Source organism: Nanorana parkeri, unplaced genomic scaffold (assembly GCF_000935625.1).
Source record: "Nanorana parkeri isolate BGI_ZX_2015 unplaced genomic scaffold, ASM93562v1 scaffold23, whole genome shotgun sequence".
Classification (NCBI taxonomy): domain Eukaryota; kingdom Metazoa; phylum Chordata; class Amphibia; order Anura; family Dicroglossidae; genus Nanorana; species Nanorana parkeri.
The window spans coordinates 265984-284370 of record NW_017306291.1 but is presented as its reverse complement, the minus strand read 5'-3'; the positions used below and the strand labels follow the sequence as shown (position 1 = coordinate 284370).

General features: G+C 41.2%; 1 protein-coding gene across 3 annotated transcripts in view; it reads right to left on the bottom strand.

Annotated features, from left to right (window-relative positions):
- Positions 1 to 15397: 15397 nt before the first annotated feature.
- The window catches only part of PIP4K2A (phosphatidylinositol-5-phosphate 4-kinase type 2 alpha), a 107018-nt gene continuing 104028 nt past the window's right edge, over positions 15398 to 18387 (bottom strand). For all 3 annotated transcript variants that reach the window (XM_018564261.1, XM_018564276.1, XM_018564268.1), the window contains 2 exons: positions 16751 to 16854; positions 15398 to 15732 (listed from right to left, as the gene is read on the bottom strand). In XM_018564261.1, coding sequence (XP_018419763.1) covers positions 15652 to 15732; positions 16751 to 16854 — 185 coding nt within the window. In that variant the 3' untranslated portion in view covers positions 15398 to 15651. The remainder of the gene's footprint in view (positions 15733 to 16750; positions 16855 to 18387) is intronic.

Genomic DNA, 18387 nt, shown 5'->3' with positions numbered 1-18387 from the left:
ATCTCACCAACACACAGTTATTTGTTTGCCAGCACTGCATTGACATCTTTTTATTCCCTCGCTACCACTGCACAATCATACAATAATTCACTCTCCGCCACTGCACCAAAGCACACATATTCACTTGCCCTCACTGCACTGATTTGCACTTGTTCACTCATCACCATTTCACTGATACACACTTTTGTATTTAATAAATGGGCATATTTTTGCTAGTATATATTAAAGAATAAAATGATATTTGGTGTACACATTTTTTTTTTACAAACATAGAGTCTTTACTGGATGTTAAGCTGGTGCTTCCACAATTGCTTGTTACACATATAGACTATACTTCCTACTTACTAATGACAGCAAATTACTGTTCTCTCCCAGTGCAAGTCTACCATTCTGCACAGGCTGATTGAAAACAATAAACTCGCTACGTGGCTTATCCTATATTCTGAGCAGTCTTTCTGCAGGAAAACTGAATGTAGTGCCTAATCCATAAATTATAAATTGGAAGAGAATGTATACATCTTTAGATAAACAAGTTTAAAATGTATAAATCTATGAATAAAAATAAATAAAAAAATATTCACTCATGTGAAAAATTGTGAAAAAATAAATTTGTGAAAAAGTACACCCCAAGTAAATTGTTGATCCTTTCAAATACTTGAGCAGGCAAACATTAGATCTTCATTGAAACAGTGCCTACAGATAAAGGTAATATACTTTAAAAAAAATGCCTTTTAATAATTTGTTCAACAAAAGTATCAATAGATGGAATGGTGTACTGTGGAAAAAGTAAGTACACCCTTTGCATCAAATTCTGGTATTGTCCCAATTAGCAGAAGTGACTTCTTCTGGGCATTTTGTAAACACTCCACCAGTGTCTGAAATTGGAATTTCTCACTTCTCCATGCAAAATTCCTTCCGTTTCAAGATGTTTGTGGGTTTCAAATCATTTGCCAATCTTCTTAAACCCCCTGCCAGTCTCATAGGCATCCACACCCTTCTTTCTGATGACACCACACACGTGAATAGCAAAGAGAACACCAGACTCTAGATATCTGAGGTTAGAAGACATGTTTCACCTACATGCTCCCCGAGGAGGTTGTAATCCAATCTTGAACAACCGATTTCATGGATCTGAAGTGCTGATATACTGTATGTAGGGATGTACTTACGTTTTTCCATATGACTAATTTGCATTTTTGTTCATTTAGATCATGAACATGACTACACCATGTCAATTCTAGATGTCCTTTACTATCAGCTTCCTATCTGTAGGCACTATCTGAATGAGGGTCTAATGTTTGCCTGTTTAAATATGTTAACAAAAGTCAACAATTTCCATACAATTGACTGTTTATTCTACTGATTTATAAATTCTCTTTCTGCACATAAAATTCTAGGATAACATTACAGTGAAAAAAAGCCTTCGAAAAAAGACCCTTAAAGCCCACCTCTCCAGGGGGTGGAAAGTCCTCATTTCTTTATCTTCAAGAGCCACAGCTTCCTGCAGTCGTCTGAATTATTCCTGCGTCACAGATGCCTGTGTCTCCCGCTGTGTGCTGTGGTTATTCATATAGACCCCATGTAATTAAGATGTCCTGTATTGATGTAGCCGTAGGGAGGAGGAGGCACAGCACATGGCGATGGATGTGGGCCTCTGAGACACCCGGAAGTGTCAGATGCTGAGGGTTCTGCCAAAGCTAATTTTCCTGAAAACAATGAAGTGAGGAGTCTCCACCCACCAGAGAAGTGACTATTGAGAGTCTTCTTTAGTAGGCACTCTTTTTTTACTTTTAGGTAAATGTTACAATAGGCATTGACTGAAAAGCAGCTCTGGTTTCCCTTTGCCCGTGGCATTGCTAGAGAGGCTTCTGAGAACGTACATTGTTATGCCGTAGTGTTCTATGACTGCGAGATTGGAGAAATCCCACTGATGTCACCTGTGAGACAGCAGTTCTTGACTATAACAGCACTCTGAAATCTTGGCTGAGCTCCTGGGAAAATCCAGACCGGCATTCCGTAATAGAAAATAAAATATGGCTTTCATTAGGTTTCTTTTCTGCTGAAAAATGATTAAACATGCATTGGTTTTTCCTGGCATTCCTGCTATTTTGTTATGTTTTATCCATTACGGGAGAGTATATGGGGCCCACGGGTGGTTGAATGGGACTGTGGCGCATATATTTGTAAGGTGAGTTGGGCGTTAAATTTATGGACTTTAAAAAGACATTCGCCAGGAAGTCCTATTCATTTCATTTCCCCCGGTGTGTCCTGGGTGGTCCATGAGGTTCTCCAAAATAACCAGGATATAAAGGAAATTGTCCTATCCTTGTGATATTAAGAACAGCAGCCATTAATAATTGGCTCAAACCACGTATAAAATTCTCCATGTGGACTTTTATTCTCAATGGTGTTGTGATAACTAACAAGCTTTGTGTTATAGGAAAGAACAGTTGATCCTGCTTAAAGCTAAACTCTGGCCAGATGTAAAAGACACAAATTAATGCAGCTCTGCATTCATTAAAGATGTATTCCAACCTTCTGTCTTCCAGTCCTCCAGTCTGTCTTCCAGTCCTCCCCTCTTCCTGCTGAAGGCCCACCCTGCATGTAATTTTAAATTTGTTTTTGGTTTATACTCATGTTTGTTTAGAAGTCTACAGGCCAGTTACTTGACCTGTGGGGTCCTCTTCCCTTCTTCTCCAGCACTAGTAGGTCCTCAATAATGCTGAGTAAGCACTGTTCTCCATCTTATTGTACTGGTAATGCAGTGCTGACCCCCGGGGGTGGGTCCATGATGTCATGCATTCCCAAGAAGTCTTAAATACCAGCTACTTCAGGCTCAGTTCAACATCCAGCTTTCTTTACACCGTGCTTTTTCCACCAGAGGGCAGCTCCCAGACTCTGGGTGTCTTTGACAATCAAAACAAACATAACACGAGAGCGCCCGTTCTAAGTGTAATCACGCTTTTATTTTTAAAAAAGTTTCAAAATATTCTACTCACAAGATAAATAGAAGTATGCAAGCGTGTATGAAATTCCTCTCAGTAGGGGCACATAAGCCCATCTGTCATAGTGCCGTCTGTCCCGTCTGCAGGTTCACCACCGGTTTCAAGTCCGTACTCCGTGCTACCTGGTTGATGCGTCCTGAAGAAGGGGGTGTGCCCCTGAAACGCGTCATTCAGATGGCACGGAGTACGGACTTGAAGCCATCGGTGAACCAGCAGACGGGACGGACGGTGCTATGACAGATGGGCTTACGTGCCCCTACAGAGAGGATTTTCATACCTGCTTGACTACATCCATTTATCTTGTGAGTAGAATATTTTGAAACTCTTTTAAGAATAAAAACGTTATTACACTTAGAGCGGGCGCTCTCGTGTTTTGTTTGTTTTGATTCCCAAGAAGTAGGTTTAATGATTTAAAGGAGAACTATGGGGTTAGGGCTTTCCCCTATAGTTCTCCTTAGGGTAACGTGAGGACACAAACTCGCGTCCTCCTATCACCCTAAGCTCAGTATACCGCGAGCTACAGCTCGCTGGATACTGAGACGCCGCAGCGGATCCCGACAATTATGCCTGGATCCGCCCAGCTGCGTGAGTGACAGCTGGCTCTGCCTATCTAGGGGCAGAGCCAGCTGTACCCGCCCCCTCCCCCGTCCGTTCCGACAGTCAGCGCTGGAGGATCGGAGCAGGGAGGGGGGAATCCAGCCCCTCCCCTGTCACGGCAGAGAGCCATGACAGGATCGAGAAGTGAGCGAACGACGGTATGTGTTCGCTCACTTCCCGATCTACTGAGCCGACCTGTGACAGTCTCATTGTCACAGGTCGGCTGGAACTATGAAAATCACTCACCTCATAGTTCTCCTTTAATGGTTCTTGATGAACCTGAACGAAATTCACTGCGTGGGTGCTGCTGTGGGCACCCTTCATCCGGCATCCCTCAATCAGCTGATCAGAGGAGCCAGTTGGAAAATTCTCAGCCGAATGTAGTAGCAGGTTGAATGAAAAAAAATAGAACTGTTTATACCCGGCATTAGTGTGTACAGCTAAGTGGAAGATTGTCCCCAAATCTGATATGCCCAAACCACAAAAGAAAGCTCAGAGATGAACTTCCGCTCTTCACTTTTTAGTTACTCTGCTTTATTTTTTTCTTATATAGCAAATGAATGCTTTGCTTTAGGTCCAAAAGTAATAAGAATAAATTAAGTATTTAATTATCGTCAGCTAATCAAAAATATTTATTGTAGTCTGCAGAGCTTCTTATTTATATCATTCCAAACAGTGTAGGATTTAGTGTTTCCTAACAAAAAAAAAGAGAAGATTCTTGCTTCATGGATCATTGACAAATACTATTATATATAATTTGCCTAAACTAAAATTAAAAAAGACTTTTAAATGTAAGTAAAAATCACAGCATTCCAGGAGTGAAGGTAAAATTCCACTTAAGAACTTGCTCATCATCAGTTATACTAAGATGAAACCAGTTAACATAATTGCTCTAAGCTCGGTTTGGTTCCTAACACTTAAACTGGCAGTAAAGGAAAAGAAAAAAGGTTTTGTTCACAGCAATAAAACAGTTGAATAGACATTAGCTGCTTATGTAAAGTTAATGCGATAGGCCAAACACAAAAGGAGTTATCTTATCTCCCATCAATGGTCTTTGGCATCTGACAAGATTATGGCTCTTGCCGCAGGGCTATAAACTACTGACTACTACTAGATAAAATCTACTTTGCTCCACCAACATTTATTAAGTTTTTCAAAGCAAAATATACAAAAGAAGAAGTATAGGATACATAGAAACAATGATTCACCTAATATTAGCATATAAACAGAGAAGAAAATTGTGAAGGGTCTTACAGTTGGTCTTTGTAACAAGAGGCAGATGTTGGCTGTTCTAGTTCCAGCTTATCGGGTCATTTCCAAGGCTGCAGGAGTAATGGCCAGTGTCACAATAATAATAACAATAAAAGTTATTTTGGGACTCTGTGTGTGCAGTCCTAAAGATCATGTAAACCAGACCCAAAAAAGTAATCTAAGGAATAGTCAAGATGGTAAACGGAGGCCTTTCCACAAGCCCAGTAGAAAGCGCGGTGAAGCAAGATGAGAAAAGAAACAGAGACGGCAGAAAAGAGGGAAAAGATCAGGTCTAGGAGGGACAGAGGAGTAAAAGGGTGACCCTACTTGTGGAACATGGACTTGCTGACCAGATGCTTATAGGGAGTCTGATGGTTTACCCAAGGAGACCAAATTTAAAAAAAGGTATTTTGGATGTCGTTCAGGATAGCCGTCTTCTCCTGTACCATGGTACCCATTATTCTATGCTTAACTTCCAGAAAGCACACTGATGGTTCCTTTCAGGCCTCAGCAATTGTTTGCCTGGTAGCAAGGTAGCCTCTATGGAGTAAGGCCTCCCAAGGGTTTTTAGGGAGGTAGATGTTTGAGACTGAGCAAGTAGCATTGTAGTACCCATAGTTTCATGACCTAAAGGCATTCCCACCAGATATGTGAAAGAGTGCCCGGGACAATGCAACCTCTAAAGCAATTTGCGGAGACCTGTGGAACACATTTCACTATGCATATTGGGGTCATGTTCCAGTGAAAGAGTTCTCTTGGGCCACAACATTGGTCGAGCATTTGGGGGAAGCCAGCCACGTTATTCCAGTCTGAAAAATCTATTATTATTGTATGTACAGTATATTGGAAAAAGTGTATATAAATCCTAGCCCATACGTGCATCAATAAGGTACTTTATAAAAATAAATTCCTTAAACTGATCGCATAGCACCAAGATATGTATGCTGGTCCCAGTTGTAACAAAAACATAAAAAATAATTATATTCATGATAGCAAATTACACAAACTAGTATATGTAGAAGAAGTTTCAACAATCATCATAAATTAATTTGTAACAATTTTTACCTATATGTCAAAACAGATGATATTCATCAACAAGGTAACATTACAGAGAAACAATACAGAGGATGTAAAAAAATTGTATACACATTTTAAGAAAGGAAAAAAAGTATTAAAAATTGTAATATGCAATATATATATAGATAACAAAAGATGAACCCAAGTCACGTTTGACTTCTGCAATTACAAGAGCTGCAACAAAGTGGTTACCATCAGCGTCTACTGCTTGAGCAATGTTGACCAAATTGTCCACTTGTATCGCTGCGCATGTTGTTTTAATTTCTTCCCTTGTCACGAATGTGTGCAATTGTTAGGTGTGTTGGAGGTTCTGTTGCATATTTCACACCTCCATTGTTGTTGTACTTACACATCATTCTCCAGTTTCAAATACCATTTCAAAATGGCGCTCCTCGAACGACAGCCGTGCTTCCTCCATTTTCTTTGACTGTCCTGCCTGTCGTATGGTGGCGCTAGCATTCATTTGATTAACGTCATCTATAATAATAATTGAGCAAACATCATACTACACACCTCTTAAAATGTGTATACAGTATATAGTCTTTTGGCACCCTCATTATTTTTTAACACATAACCGATTTCCTGTTCTATAATCATATATAATAAAACAGCCACCCATTAGTTGGTTGCTTTCTTCTGCTGTCAGTTGCAGCATAGGTAAAGAAATAATCACACAGCAAAGCTACATAAATGTCAAATATCTCAGTTATTGTACGGAAGTGGGGGTGTTAACTAAATGATTATGACTGAAGGAATAATAGCTGTTTCTTATAGTATGTATAAGAGCATTTAGTGTGATTTGTCTTGTTATGGATTTGCATACCCCTTAAGGATTCGAATAGGAATATAATTTGTCACTCATTAAAAGTGGGACTGTGGGCAAACAATAAAAAAAATTACATGATGAAGTCTGTCACCAGCATTACCACAGCAGTATTTGCTTTTCTGAGTCCCCTCTCTAACATAGTTTTATAACCTGTTGGTTCTGTCAATAAATCCATTATCTTTCCACTTTCTGTAACAGGGTGACAACACTGCTCTTTCTGCAGTGAAATCGCACAGCAGCGATGTCCCCTGTGGACGGGGTATTCTTAGATGGACTTGTAGATGTAAATGGACTCTTAGGTTAGAGACAAGCTCAATAAAGCCTGTCTCTAGCTCACACCTTAACCATATAACAGCTGAGTGTTGTAATGGTGATGTTGCAGGGGGAACTCAGTAAAATAAAATTTGCTGAGTTACTGCTATTTGCATAATGCATTGTGTGTTATCTTCTTCCCATTGTTACACATTAATATATTGTTCTGTCAACAAGCTAGTTTACAGCATATTAAAGATATTTAAAAAAAAAAGATTCCAGAAATTGGCACAGATTCTCTTTCCTTCCACTCAATTACCAGACATTAGAACAAAAAACAACAACAATTACTGGGGGTTTGTGGAGGTAATGGGTTTTCGTAAAGAAACTCAAAGGAAAATAGGCAGGAAAAACTGACTCTAGCTCAAAATATTATTATTATTAATAATATAATTATTACAAAGCTATAATATACTTGTGTATACAAATACCGACCTTTCTGCTTTGTTCAGCTGAAGTATCAGGTTGACATGTTCTTCTTCTTTTATTAGATAAGTAAGTTGTCTCCCTCTTGTGTTCAGGTGAGATTTTTCCTCACCGTAGCCAAAGGCAGTTAACTCCTTTTACCTGTTAAGGTATTATGGGCCTAGTTCTTCTTTGAACATTGAATACTGTTTTTTTTTTTTTTACATTTTTATACATAATGACTTTCTTAATCAATCCCAATTCATTGGATATTTAGCACAGCTATGTAAAGAATGTAATTAGGACAGGTTTATGCTTTATAACCAGCACCCTGAAATTAGGTATGAGTATGTATAGCAAAAAAAATTGTGAAGCTAATCAAGTTAAAATATTCAATAGTGCATATTGTAAATGACTTCAATCATAAAAATGTACACATAAATGTATTTTATTTTGGATACTAAATACTAATAGGATGATTTTTATATTTTCTGACAAGCGTATAGCACGGCACTACCACCAATGGAAGGTGGCCCATCAAGTGGTAGTAAAGTCAAATCAACTGCAATGTGTTGCAGAAAAAATTGGGTAAGTCGAAGGATTTGGGAAATTTGACAAGGGCCAAATTGTGATGGCTAGATGGCTGGGTAAGAACAACTCCAAAACTGCAGCTCTTATGGGATGTTCCTGATCTGCAGTGGTCAGGACCTACCAAAAATGGTCCAAGGAAGGAAGACCGGTGACAGGATCATGGGTGGCCATGGCTTATTGATGCATGTGGGGAGCAAAGGCTGGCCCGTGTAGTCCAATTCAGTAGAAGAGCTACTATAGCTCACACTGCTGAAAAAGTTAATGCTGGTTAGAAAGGTGTCTGAATACACAGTGCATTGCAGTTCATTGCTTTTGGGACTGTGTAACTGCAGACCAGTCAGGGTGCCCATGCTGACCTGTGTCCACCGCAAAAGCACCTACAATGGGCCTCAGAACTGGACCACAGAGTAATGGAAGAGGGTGGCCTGGTCTGATGAATCACTTTTTCTTTTACATCGTGTGTATGGCCTGGTGCGTCTTTTACCTGGGAAGAGATGGCACCAGGATGTACTATGGGAAGGAGACAAGCCGGTGGAGGCAGTGTGATGCTGTGGGCAATGTTGATTTACACTCATCCTCATAGTTAGAGCCGACCTGTGACAAAGAAACTGTCACAGGTTGGCTCTATAGATCAGGAAGTGAGCAGAAACATGCAGCCGTCCGCTCACTTACCGATCATCTACCTGCAGTGAGAGGTGACTGACAGTCATCACCCCCCCACAGGGATTCCCATCTCCGATCCTCCAGCGCTAAGTGGAGGAACGAAAGGGAGCGGGGCGGGCACAGATGGCTCTGCCTCTAGATTGGCAGAGCCAACTGTCACTCACGCAGCTGGGTGGATCACGACAGTATTGTCGGGATCTGTCCCGGCTGTGGCGATCTCAGTATATAGCGACCAATAGCTCGCTATATATAGAGCTTTAGGTCACGGGAGGAGGTAAGTATATGTCCTCCCGTGACCCTAAAAAGAACTATGGGGAAAAACACTTACCCCATAGTTCTCTGTTAAAGGATCTGCAACTGACGGCTTGGTGCCAGATACCACAGCACACCTTCAGCGTTCTAGTGGAGTCCATACCTCAATTGGTCAGGTCTGCTTTGGCAGCAAAAGGGGGACCTACATAATATTAGGTGGGTGACCATAATGTTACGGCTCACCGTTGTATATCATCAATAGCTAGAGCAATGTGCCTGTAATGATGGATACATATATAAAGGCGTGTGTGCTTTTTAAATAAGTGCAAAAAAAACAAAACAACGTGCAATAACCATTAACAACCAATCAGATATCAGCTACAATGGATTAAGGTTGTCCATATAATGTATGGTGATAAATTCGGCCATCCTAAATCTGATCACAAACTTAGCAAGATTGTTCTCCGACTCTTCTGATGTGGCACATGGGCAGTGAAAACTTCTTTCCTTTGTTGCAGAGAAAAGCGATCACTGTCTGATTTTCTGACATGAGAGTTTTGCGCGTGAAAACACTCCTAACAGTCACAAAAGCGTGTTGTTACTGAGGAGTTAAAGAATAAAAGCACCTTTGTGATAAGAATAGTTCTAGAAGTGTTATGGTACTTCTCATATCGAGTCGATGCCGTGCCAGCAGCACATAATGAATCAGTTCTATACAGCACACGCCTGCAGTTACATTTCTAAGGATTCATTCCCACCAGACGTCTGACGTTAATTAGCGGTAAAATAAACCTCTCATAAAACAAATATGTAGGTTGCCATTGCTGACCCGTTTATAACAATACCTTGTTAGTTAGGCTGATCGTTTACCTGCAGTACTTTCCACGTCAGTGATCCGGAACCACTATGAGGAACAAAAGTTCTAACTTCACTTACTGTACACTCGTTCCATGTCAATGACATTGACTTCATTTTCTGCACACTTGTTACAGCTCAGTGATGGTGATTTCACAATCAGGCAGCACAGCTAGTATTTTTAGAAAGTGATCAACAAAGACAGTCTATGTACTTTTTGATGATAGGTTTTCTGTGTTTTGTCCATGCCAGGCAAAGGAAGTTTCACTTTAATGCCTCCTCCCCTGCAGCACATTCTCACTTTTCCTTCTTGCTTCATTCAGATGCCGGTGTTTTGTCTAGAATGCCGACCCGGTCAGATTTGCCAACCTCAGCATCTGCGCACAGACCGGGATTAATGAGGTAACGGGCATTTAATTACAAAATATTTTGTTTTATTGGTTAATTGTGATAATTAATATTATGCCATCAATGGCAGTATATGATGGATGCCATGTTATGCACATTCACAATTAATATCGTAAGCAATTACATAATAATGCAATTGCTTACAAGGTCTTAATCAAAGAGTGAGAGGCCAATGGTCTCTGAAGCAGGATGGAAAGAGCAGTGACTTGATCTTTGAGGGGGCTGAGGGCCCAACACTGCTCCAACTGCAGGAAGGAGAGGATTTGTCCCATGGTGAAAGCCTCAAGACTGACAAAGTGAAGTAAACCTTCCATGTCTGATGATGGACCTTGCGGGAAGTTGATAGGCAATGTAGGAATCACAGCCCCAGCTATTCCCCGTTCCTTTAGAATCTGGGCTTCAACAGCCATGCCAATAAAGACAACAACCAAAATGCAGGATGTAAATGACGACAGTAAATTCAGATGGTCTGTCAAAGACCCAATTGCTTATGCTAGATGTCTTGCCATGTCTGCATACTATAACTGCCTATGTCAGTCCAGTGCTATGAGGACCACATGAATGTTCTCCATCTTGATCCTGCAGAGCAAATGAGGAAGATGTTTCAGGGGAGTAGGGCCTAGATCAGGATGTATGTATCCCACAGAGCCACCAGACCATCCACTGCTTCCACCAGTGTATCCCTGCACCTGGATACAAACCTGTCCAGTTTGTTGTTGAACCTGGAGGTCCCCATCTGTGACTCTGGACCCGGAACACTTCTGGGTGTAGGGACCACTCTTCTGGTCAAGATGCTGGCGACTGAGGATGTCTGTCTGCCAATTGTCCATGCCAGGAATGTACACTGATGACAAGGCTGGAATGTAAAGTTCTGCCCTGGACAGGATCGGCTTTACCTCTCTTGCCACAGTGAAATTTCTGGTTCCTGATGGATGTTGTACGCTTCTGCCATGGGGTTTGCCAGACTGAATCAGAACTGGATGAACTATCAACGGGTTTGCAAACACTGAAGGGAGATTTCTCTGACAACCAAGTTTCTTGCACTATAGGGACCCATATGGAGGCTAGTGGTAGTAGCCACTTCCTATCTACGTCCATTCACTTCAGCAACTGTTGTTCATCATTCCTCATGAAGGCTTTTGTGATGGAAATAAGAGAGGACCATACCTGTACAATGTGTGTTAGTATGACTGCTTGTAGTCTCTACTGGGAGGGCCTGTGACAGGATGACTGGAGCAAAGTTAAGAGACTGGGACAGAGTGCTGTCACCCCGCATCAGGAAGAACCCGCACATGGAGCTTCATGTCAGAATCACCAGGTAGTAGTTTAATGAAAGCTGCAGATTTAAAAATATTAAAAATTAATTTTCAAATTACATTTTTTTCTTGGGAGAGAGCCATACTTAATTGATGTTTCATTAAATGTGAATGTCTCTGACAGCACAAGAACAGTGTATTCATCCTCGTCCAGGAAAGGCAAGTGTGTCATTAATCTACAGCGGCAGCAATTTGGGCTGAATCGGTATCTCCAGGGGTATTTCTCGGTTTGAGAGGTACTACAATGACGTTTTTCAGTAATGTCACTCGTTTCTGGCACATTGATTGGCTGCAATGTCACAAAAAAAGGGGAGGACCATTTTACCTCATTAGGGATTAGTGATGTCATCAGATTTGAAGACACTGACAAGCCACGGCTGTAATAGCTTCATGGAACTTGAAGCCTCATGGAACTTGAAGTTCCACAACAGCTGGAGTGCCGAGGTTGCCTTCCCCTGCTCTAAACCACCAGTTACTGAATTTATTTAACTATCAATGAACAATATCTTTTCCATTACCTCCTGATTAAATGGGAACAGTCTGTCCCCTGAAACTCAATGTTTAGTTATGTTGGATATGCATGATGGAATTAATATGTTGGGAGTCCAGGTCCTTTGTGCAGTTCAATTTATCTACTTGTTGTCTGTGTTCCTGTTTGGGAGATTTCTCCTCACTTTCCATTTCACAGGCATTAGACAATTCAGGAAAATCTCCCTCCTTTCTATCTATTTGACAAGTGTCAAACAGAACAGGATGTGAGGGTATTTCCCCTCCACCACCAATGGGGACAGAAGAAGTATAAAAAAATACATTTGCAATAGAGTGAGTGAGGTTCATAATCTCGGTCAGGATTTTATTGCATGGAATAATAGGTGGCAAAAGTTGCTGGGTCTGGATATAATTAATTTGGGCTTTATGACAAATAAAAGATGCAATATGCACTATCGGTCTCTACCCCCTAAAAGCTAAGAAATCAAGAGCAGTAGGCCAGTTTTGGAGCAGCCAAAACCACGGCATGCCTGGCTTATGTTGCATGTCACCATTCGCAGAAGAAACACAAACAAAACTAGGGGAGGCTTATGTAGGATGAGTGAGAACATGGAAACCTGGATCCTGCAGGAACGTGCACCTTTATCTTTCAGCAAAATAATGGTTTAAGAAGCATAAGCATATCAGCAAAAACCAAGATAGGCAATAAATGCAATATGCTATACAAAGTTGTTTATATTGTTGTTTTGCCTTATAATAAGAAATCTACCCTAAAGTTTGTTACACATTAACGTGGTCAGTCTTGTGGAAACCCATCCTGAGAACTGGTTATTGTAACCACACCAGTAATGGACAAAAACCTGAGTCAAATATTAAATGTGTTCAAAGAAAAAGTTGTGTTAAGGAACCTGGTGGGATAGATAGACTGTAGGAGCTGATACTGTCGACTGACCTGAAACAAGTAGACCTGTACCGACTTCGTTGGCTCACTAGTAAGCCCCCGTTCACATTGAACGATTTATCGCGCGATTTTTGTAGCGATATCGCTCATATTTCCGCACTATATCGCTCTATGTAGCTTCACCAATACAATTCAATGTAGCTGTTCACATCTCGTCGCTCAATGTCGCTCAATATCGCTTGTAGCTCGTCGCTGGTAGCTTGTCGCTTCTACATGACCCTTTTTTAGAGCGATTTTGAGCGATATTGCTCCTGATTGCATACAGCCCAATAGGAAGATGTCGCGCGACACGTCGCTCAACGTCGCTCAAAGTCGCGCGATTTGCATGTCGCTCAGTGTGAATGGGGTCTAAAGCAAGGACAAAGAAGACAGTCTGGGAACGTTAGGCTTAGGGGGAAAAAAAAAAGTCAACAATGGCTCCCATATTGCTATCCTAATAGCTATAAAGATTTCCAAGGAACTGGAAGTGGCCATCAACTTTATGGTTTACATTTCTTGCTGGACTGGAATCAAACCAGATCAATACAGTGATTTCCTTAAAGAATCCTTGCATTTCAGGGCTGGATTGCAATACCACATCTCACCTATAGGTGTTGCTGCAATGGATTTTTTGACATTAAAACACTTGGCAGCTGAGAGAGGGAAACCAAACAATTTCTTTGATATACCAATTTAAGGGAATTTCGTTTTAAAATATTAAGCTACAGCCTAAAGCTGGCCATACACCGACAGATTAGCTGCAGATTGTCTAGGGTCAGATGTTAAAATTGCAACAGATTCCTCCATCTATTCTAAACTGTGTGGATGGGGGAATCTCCCACTGGGCCAAGCTTCAGTATCTTGCTAGTCGGCCCCGCTGGCTTTCAAAATACCTGAACAATGCCAGCATCCAATCAGATTGTTCAGGTATTTTGACAGCCAGTGGGGCCGACTAGAAAGATACTGAAGCTTGGCCCAGTGGAAGATTCCTCCATACACACAGTTAAGCGTAGATGGAGGAATCTGTTGCATTTTTTCCATCTGACCATAGAAAATCTGCAGATAATCTATTGGTGTATGGCCAGCTTAACTCTCTTTGGGAGAGTGTGGAAGGATTAGGTTTTAATAAGTGACCCCACCAGTTGAATGGCTGTCACTGGGATAGGATGTTCGGGGATGTTAAGCATCTTCATCAGGGACAGAGAAACTAGAGATGGAAGAGGTTAGGATGGCTTGGGTTTTTACTGGTGTCTGTGTTCCCACTGCAAAGATTTCCCCACCACTTCCAGTCCTAGTGATTGGTGATACTGTAACAGGAAGTGAGGGAGGGTATACCATTATTCAAAACGTTTTCTTAATATACCAAAGCAGGTCAAGGCATCTTATGCTGCTGCTCCTTCTCTTGTGAGGGACTGAATTGCAGGGAAGGACTTTGGCATTTGATAAACACCTGACCACCAAGTCCATTACAAGACTACACTGGAATCAGACCATATTCATGAATTGTTACTTCATACATCCATCCAGAGGTAACATTTATATAAAAGAAAAAAATCATACACACCAATTTTGGCTCAATCGGGTACAGCACCTGAGTCAGAAGAGTCAAAACAATCACTCAAGCAATAAAATGAAAAGAATCTTGAAAGCACTCAAGACACTGAGTCCATACAATTGCTGTATTTCCTTTTTGTAACACATGAAAATAACATCTATAGAACATATTGGGATACAGACGTGAAGATTACAGGCAAAAACAGAAATGCCCCCACACTACAATGTAAACAGTTGTTCTTTATCGACTCCCATGGATGACCTTGCTTGTTCAAAGCTATAGAATCAATAGGTTATTCGTATTGCCTAAATCTATGCAAGCAATCTCGTCTTTTGTAACAGTAAAACCAGATGGTACCGCGACAAAAAAAGTAAAAAAAAAAAAAAAGATAAAAGCAGCCCCCGTTAAGGTGAAGTGCAGGCTATTGTGGCAAGAGTGGAGAGACGCATGGACTTTGTCAATATGGCATCAACAATCCCAGTTTGATGTTACGAAGCATCGCAAGTTGAAGCTCTTTGTATAGCGGTGAAAATCTGTCCCCTCCCAAAATGCATTCCTTCCACGTGGGTCCTCCAGAACGTGAGCAGTTACAGTGCAGCGACAGTTGAGATTTGCAGAACTTAAGCAGTTTGTTTCTTCCCCTTTTGATAATATCGTAATGAATACTGACTTAAATCTAACGTTTAAAAAAAAAACCAAAAAAACAACAACTTAATAAAAATAAAATAAACTGATCTACAGTTTACTGTTTGATACCATTTTAATAAACTTCACATGCATGTTGCTTTGCTGGATCCAAAATACTTCATCCACTTATCGCTTACTTGCAGTAACTTCATAGAGCAGGCTCAATGTTTTTTTGTTTTTTTTTCTTGAATTAAACATGAAAAAAGTAAAAAATAACTAGGACTATGCCAGGAAGCGACGGAAGTTAATAAATCCCTCCTCCTGCTCAGGTCATCTTTGCCAGAAGATGTAGGTTGCTGGGGGAGGGATGTTCTTCTCTGCATGGCGAGCTTAAGTTCCAGCACGGTCCGTCTGTCTTTCCATCGATACTCCACCAATGTCCGTCCTGTCTTCTAGAACATTCTACCGGGTGTCAGGGGAGGTTACGTCAGGATGTTGTTAGTAAAGTCCAAGAAACGCTTAGAATACTGCTCTGGATTAACAGTGGAGATCTCTGCACCTGCCTGTGAAAGGAAGAAAATAATTATCAGTGCACCAAACAGACAAGGCTGAGGAAAATGAACATTCCATGGAAAACAGGATTCTTTGATTTGGAAGGAGAAGGGCAACAGTTGCTTGGGTGAAAAGCCAGGATGAGAAAGGTACTGGGATATAGGACTGCTGTAAAAACCTGCAGCGGTCCCTAAAAGTCAGTGTACATCTCAGAGGGGATGACAATGACCCTTCCCACCTAAAACAGCAAATTACACTAGTGATAGATGGGGGATGGAGTGTTTGAATTTGTATCTTATAGAAATGCATAAAAATCAAACTGATCTCAGTCTGAAGTGATATGCCCATCAACACGAATCCTTAATCAAGCTAAAGAGGCTGCCAAAAACATGCAGACAGTACTGGGCTTTATTAGAAAGCCCAGCAAGCATTGGAAACCGAGTGTTATGGATGCACCCTGTAAGAAATGGTTATTTGTAAAATTAAGTTTGCAAATAAAAAAACGATTATGAAAGTATTTCCACGTTTTCCACCAAATTCGGCCAAGACCTATTTCACACTTGTCCCTAGGGATGCACCGATACAAATACTGGTATTGGTGCAGATACTGAGCATTTGGGTGAGTACTTGTATACAAAGCATACCGTAAAAAAACTAAAAAATTGAAGCTTACCTATTTAAAAAAAAAAAACAACAAAAAAAACCTAACATATTTAATCTCACTAGTCCTTGGATGTGGGGCATTTATTCAAATATATCGATACTTTAAAAACCTTTCAGATGTAGCAGAGGAATTCCAGTGGTGAGTTGTCATCATGGGACAAGAAGTTGTGAACATTTAGAAGCCACTTAAATGTTTTGCTTAAACTTTAGCGAAATTCACAGCTCAGTGTTAGTTTAGCGTTGTGTACTCACATCTGTTGGTGTGCCCACCATTACTGTACTCTAGGCCCAGAATTTACTCCCAGCCCTTTATATTGGGAGTGTAACCTGTAACCACAATAAGCAGAGAAATAATACCATACTTACTCCGTGTTTAACAGTTTTTGCCGCATGTGCCGCTTTCTTTTTTGCATCATAGTGAGTTAATATGTCAATAATGGCCATGAAATAGACTTCCTTCCTGGGTGCATCTGGTCAGGAACAGAAAATAAATGATTTAGGGTGTGTATTTATTAGGCATAAATATATTTCCTAGTACTTTACAAGGGACATTTAAAAAAGTTTTTTTTTAATAAGACCAAACAAACTAAGTGAGGTATGCCTTCCATGTGCAATGGTAGACCTTGCAGGAAGTCCACTACCTTGCTTTTACCATCGTGGGAATCACAGAGGTGGAGATGCCCCTATGCCTCAAGACCAGGGCTTCATCTGCCTGGGTCAGTCTGGAGTTATGAGGATCATCAGAACCCCCTCCATCTCAGTGAAGCTGTGAAGGAAGGAATTGAAGGGGAGGAAAGGCATACATCAGGATGCATTGACTTCACAGAGCCATCTAAGCATCCACTGCTTCCAACAGAAGACCCCTTCTCCTGGGGACAAATATGTAAAGTCTCTTGTTGAATCTGGAGGCCAGGAGGCCCACATCTGGCATCCCCAACATGCAACGCAGGTTTTGGAACACATCTGGGTGTAGAGATCACTCCCTCTAGTGAAAGTGCTGCTGGCTGAGTTAGTCCGATTGCCAATTTTCCATGCCTGGCATATACACGGTGGACAAGGCTAGAACGCGAAGTTCTGCCAGGGACATAATTCTATCTACTCTTGCTGTGGCAACGCTTTCCTGGTGGTCCTGGATCTTCCCTAGTGGCTGCATGTATGCCACTTCTGTGGCCTTGTCTGCATGGATCTTGATATGAGGACCCCCCAGTCAAGATATCCAGCGTTGCAGACATAACCAAATTGCTTGCAACGCCAGAATATTGATCAGGAGTTGGAATTTCTCCAGCATCTAAGTCTCAGTTCACTGGCAAAGTGTCAAGGACACCTCCCCAGACTGGTGTCTGTTGTAATGATCTTCCAAGGAATCAGAAGGAAGGACTTCCCACACTCCAAATAGCTGTGTAGTCCATTAGACTGTGCTAGCTACTGTTTTAGTCAAAAGGTGGTAGTTGCTAGTTTTCTCTATGGAATGCCTGTACAGGAAGTTCAGTAGCTTTTCCCTCCATGATTCCATACCTGGAGCAACCACCCAAATTTTTATCTTACATCCAAAATGTTTGCCTTTCTGATAGGCAAAGCTCTGGGCAGTGTTGGTGCTTGCCACTACCATTCCCCCCGGCACATTATTATGAGGCCCTGTGTTACTAGCCAACAGGAATATGAGTGAGGCAGAAAGGGGAAGGCAAGTTTCAGCACTATAGGTGCCAAAGTTTTGCCTGTCAGAACCTCCCAGAATTCAGCCATAGGGCTTTGAAGACTTTCAAATGATTACAGATTTGTATATGTACACAAAACACATGACAACATTAGCTTGATCTATGACTACTATCAGGTACAATGGCTATTTTTCTTTGGAGACAGTTGATTACTCAGGTTCATTTATTTTGTTCCAACTGGTATTGTTTTATGCAAGATAAGGCTGTCCCCAGGATGTTTGCTCATTGCATACATATGCAGGGTTGGGTGATATGTTCTTTTTTTAATGATTGCTCAGTTCAGCTGCA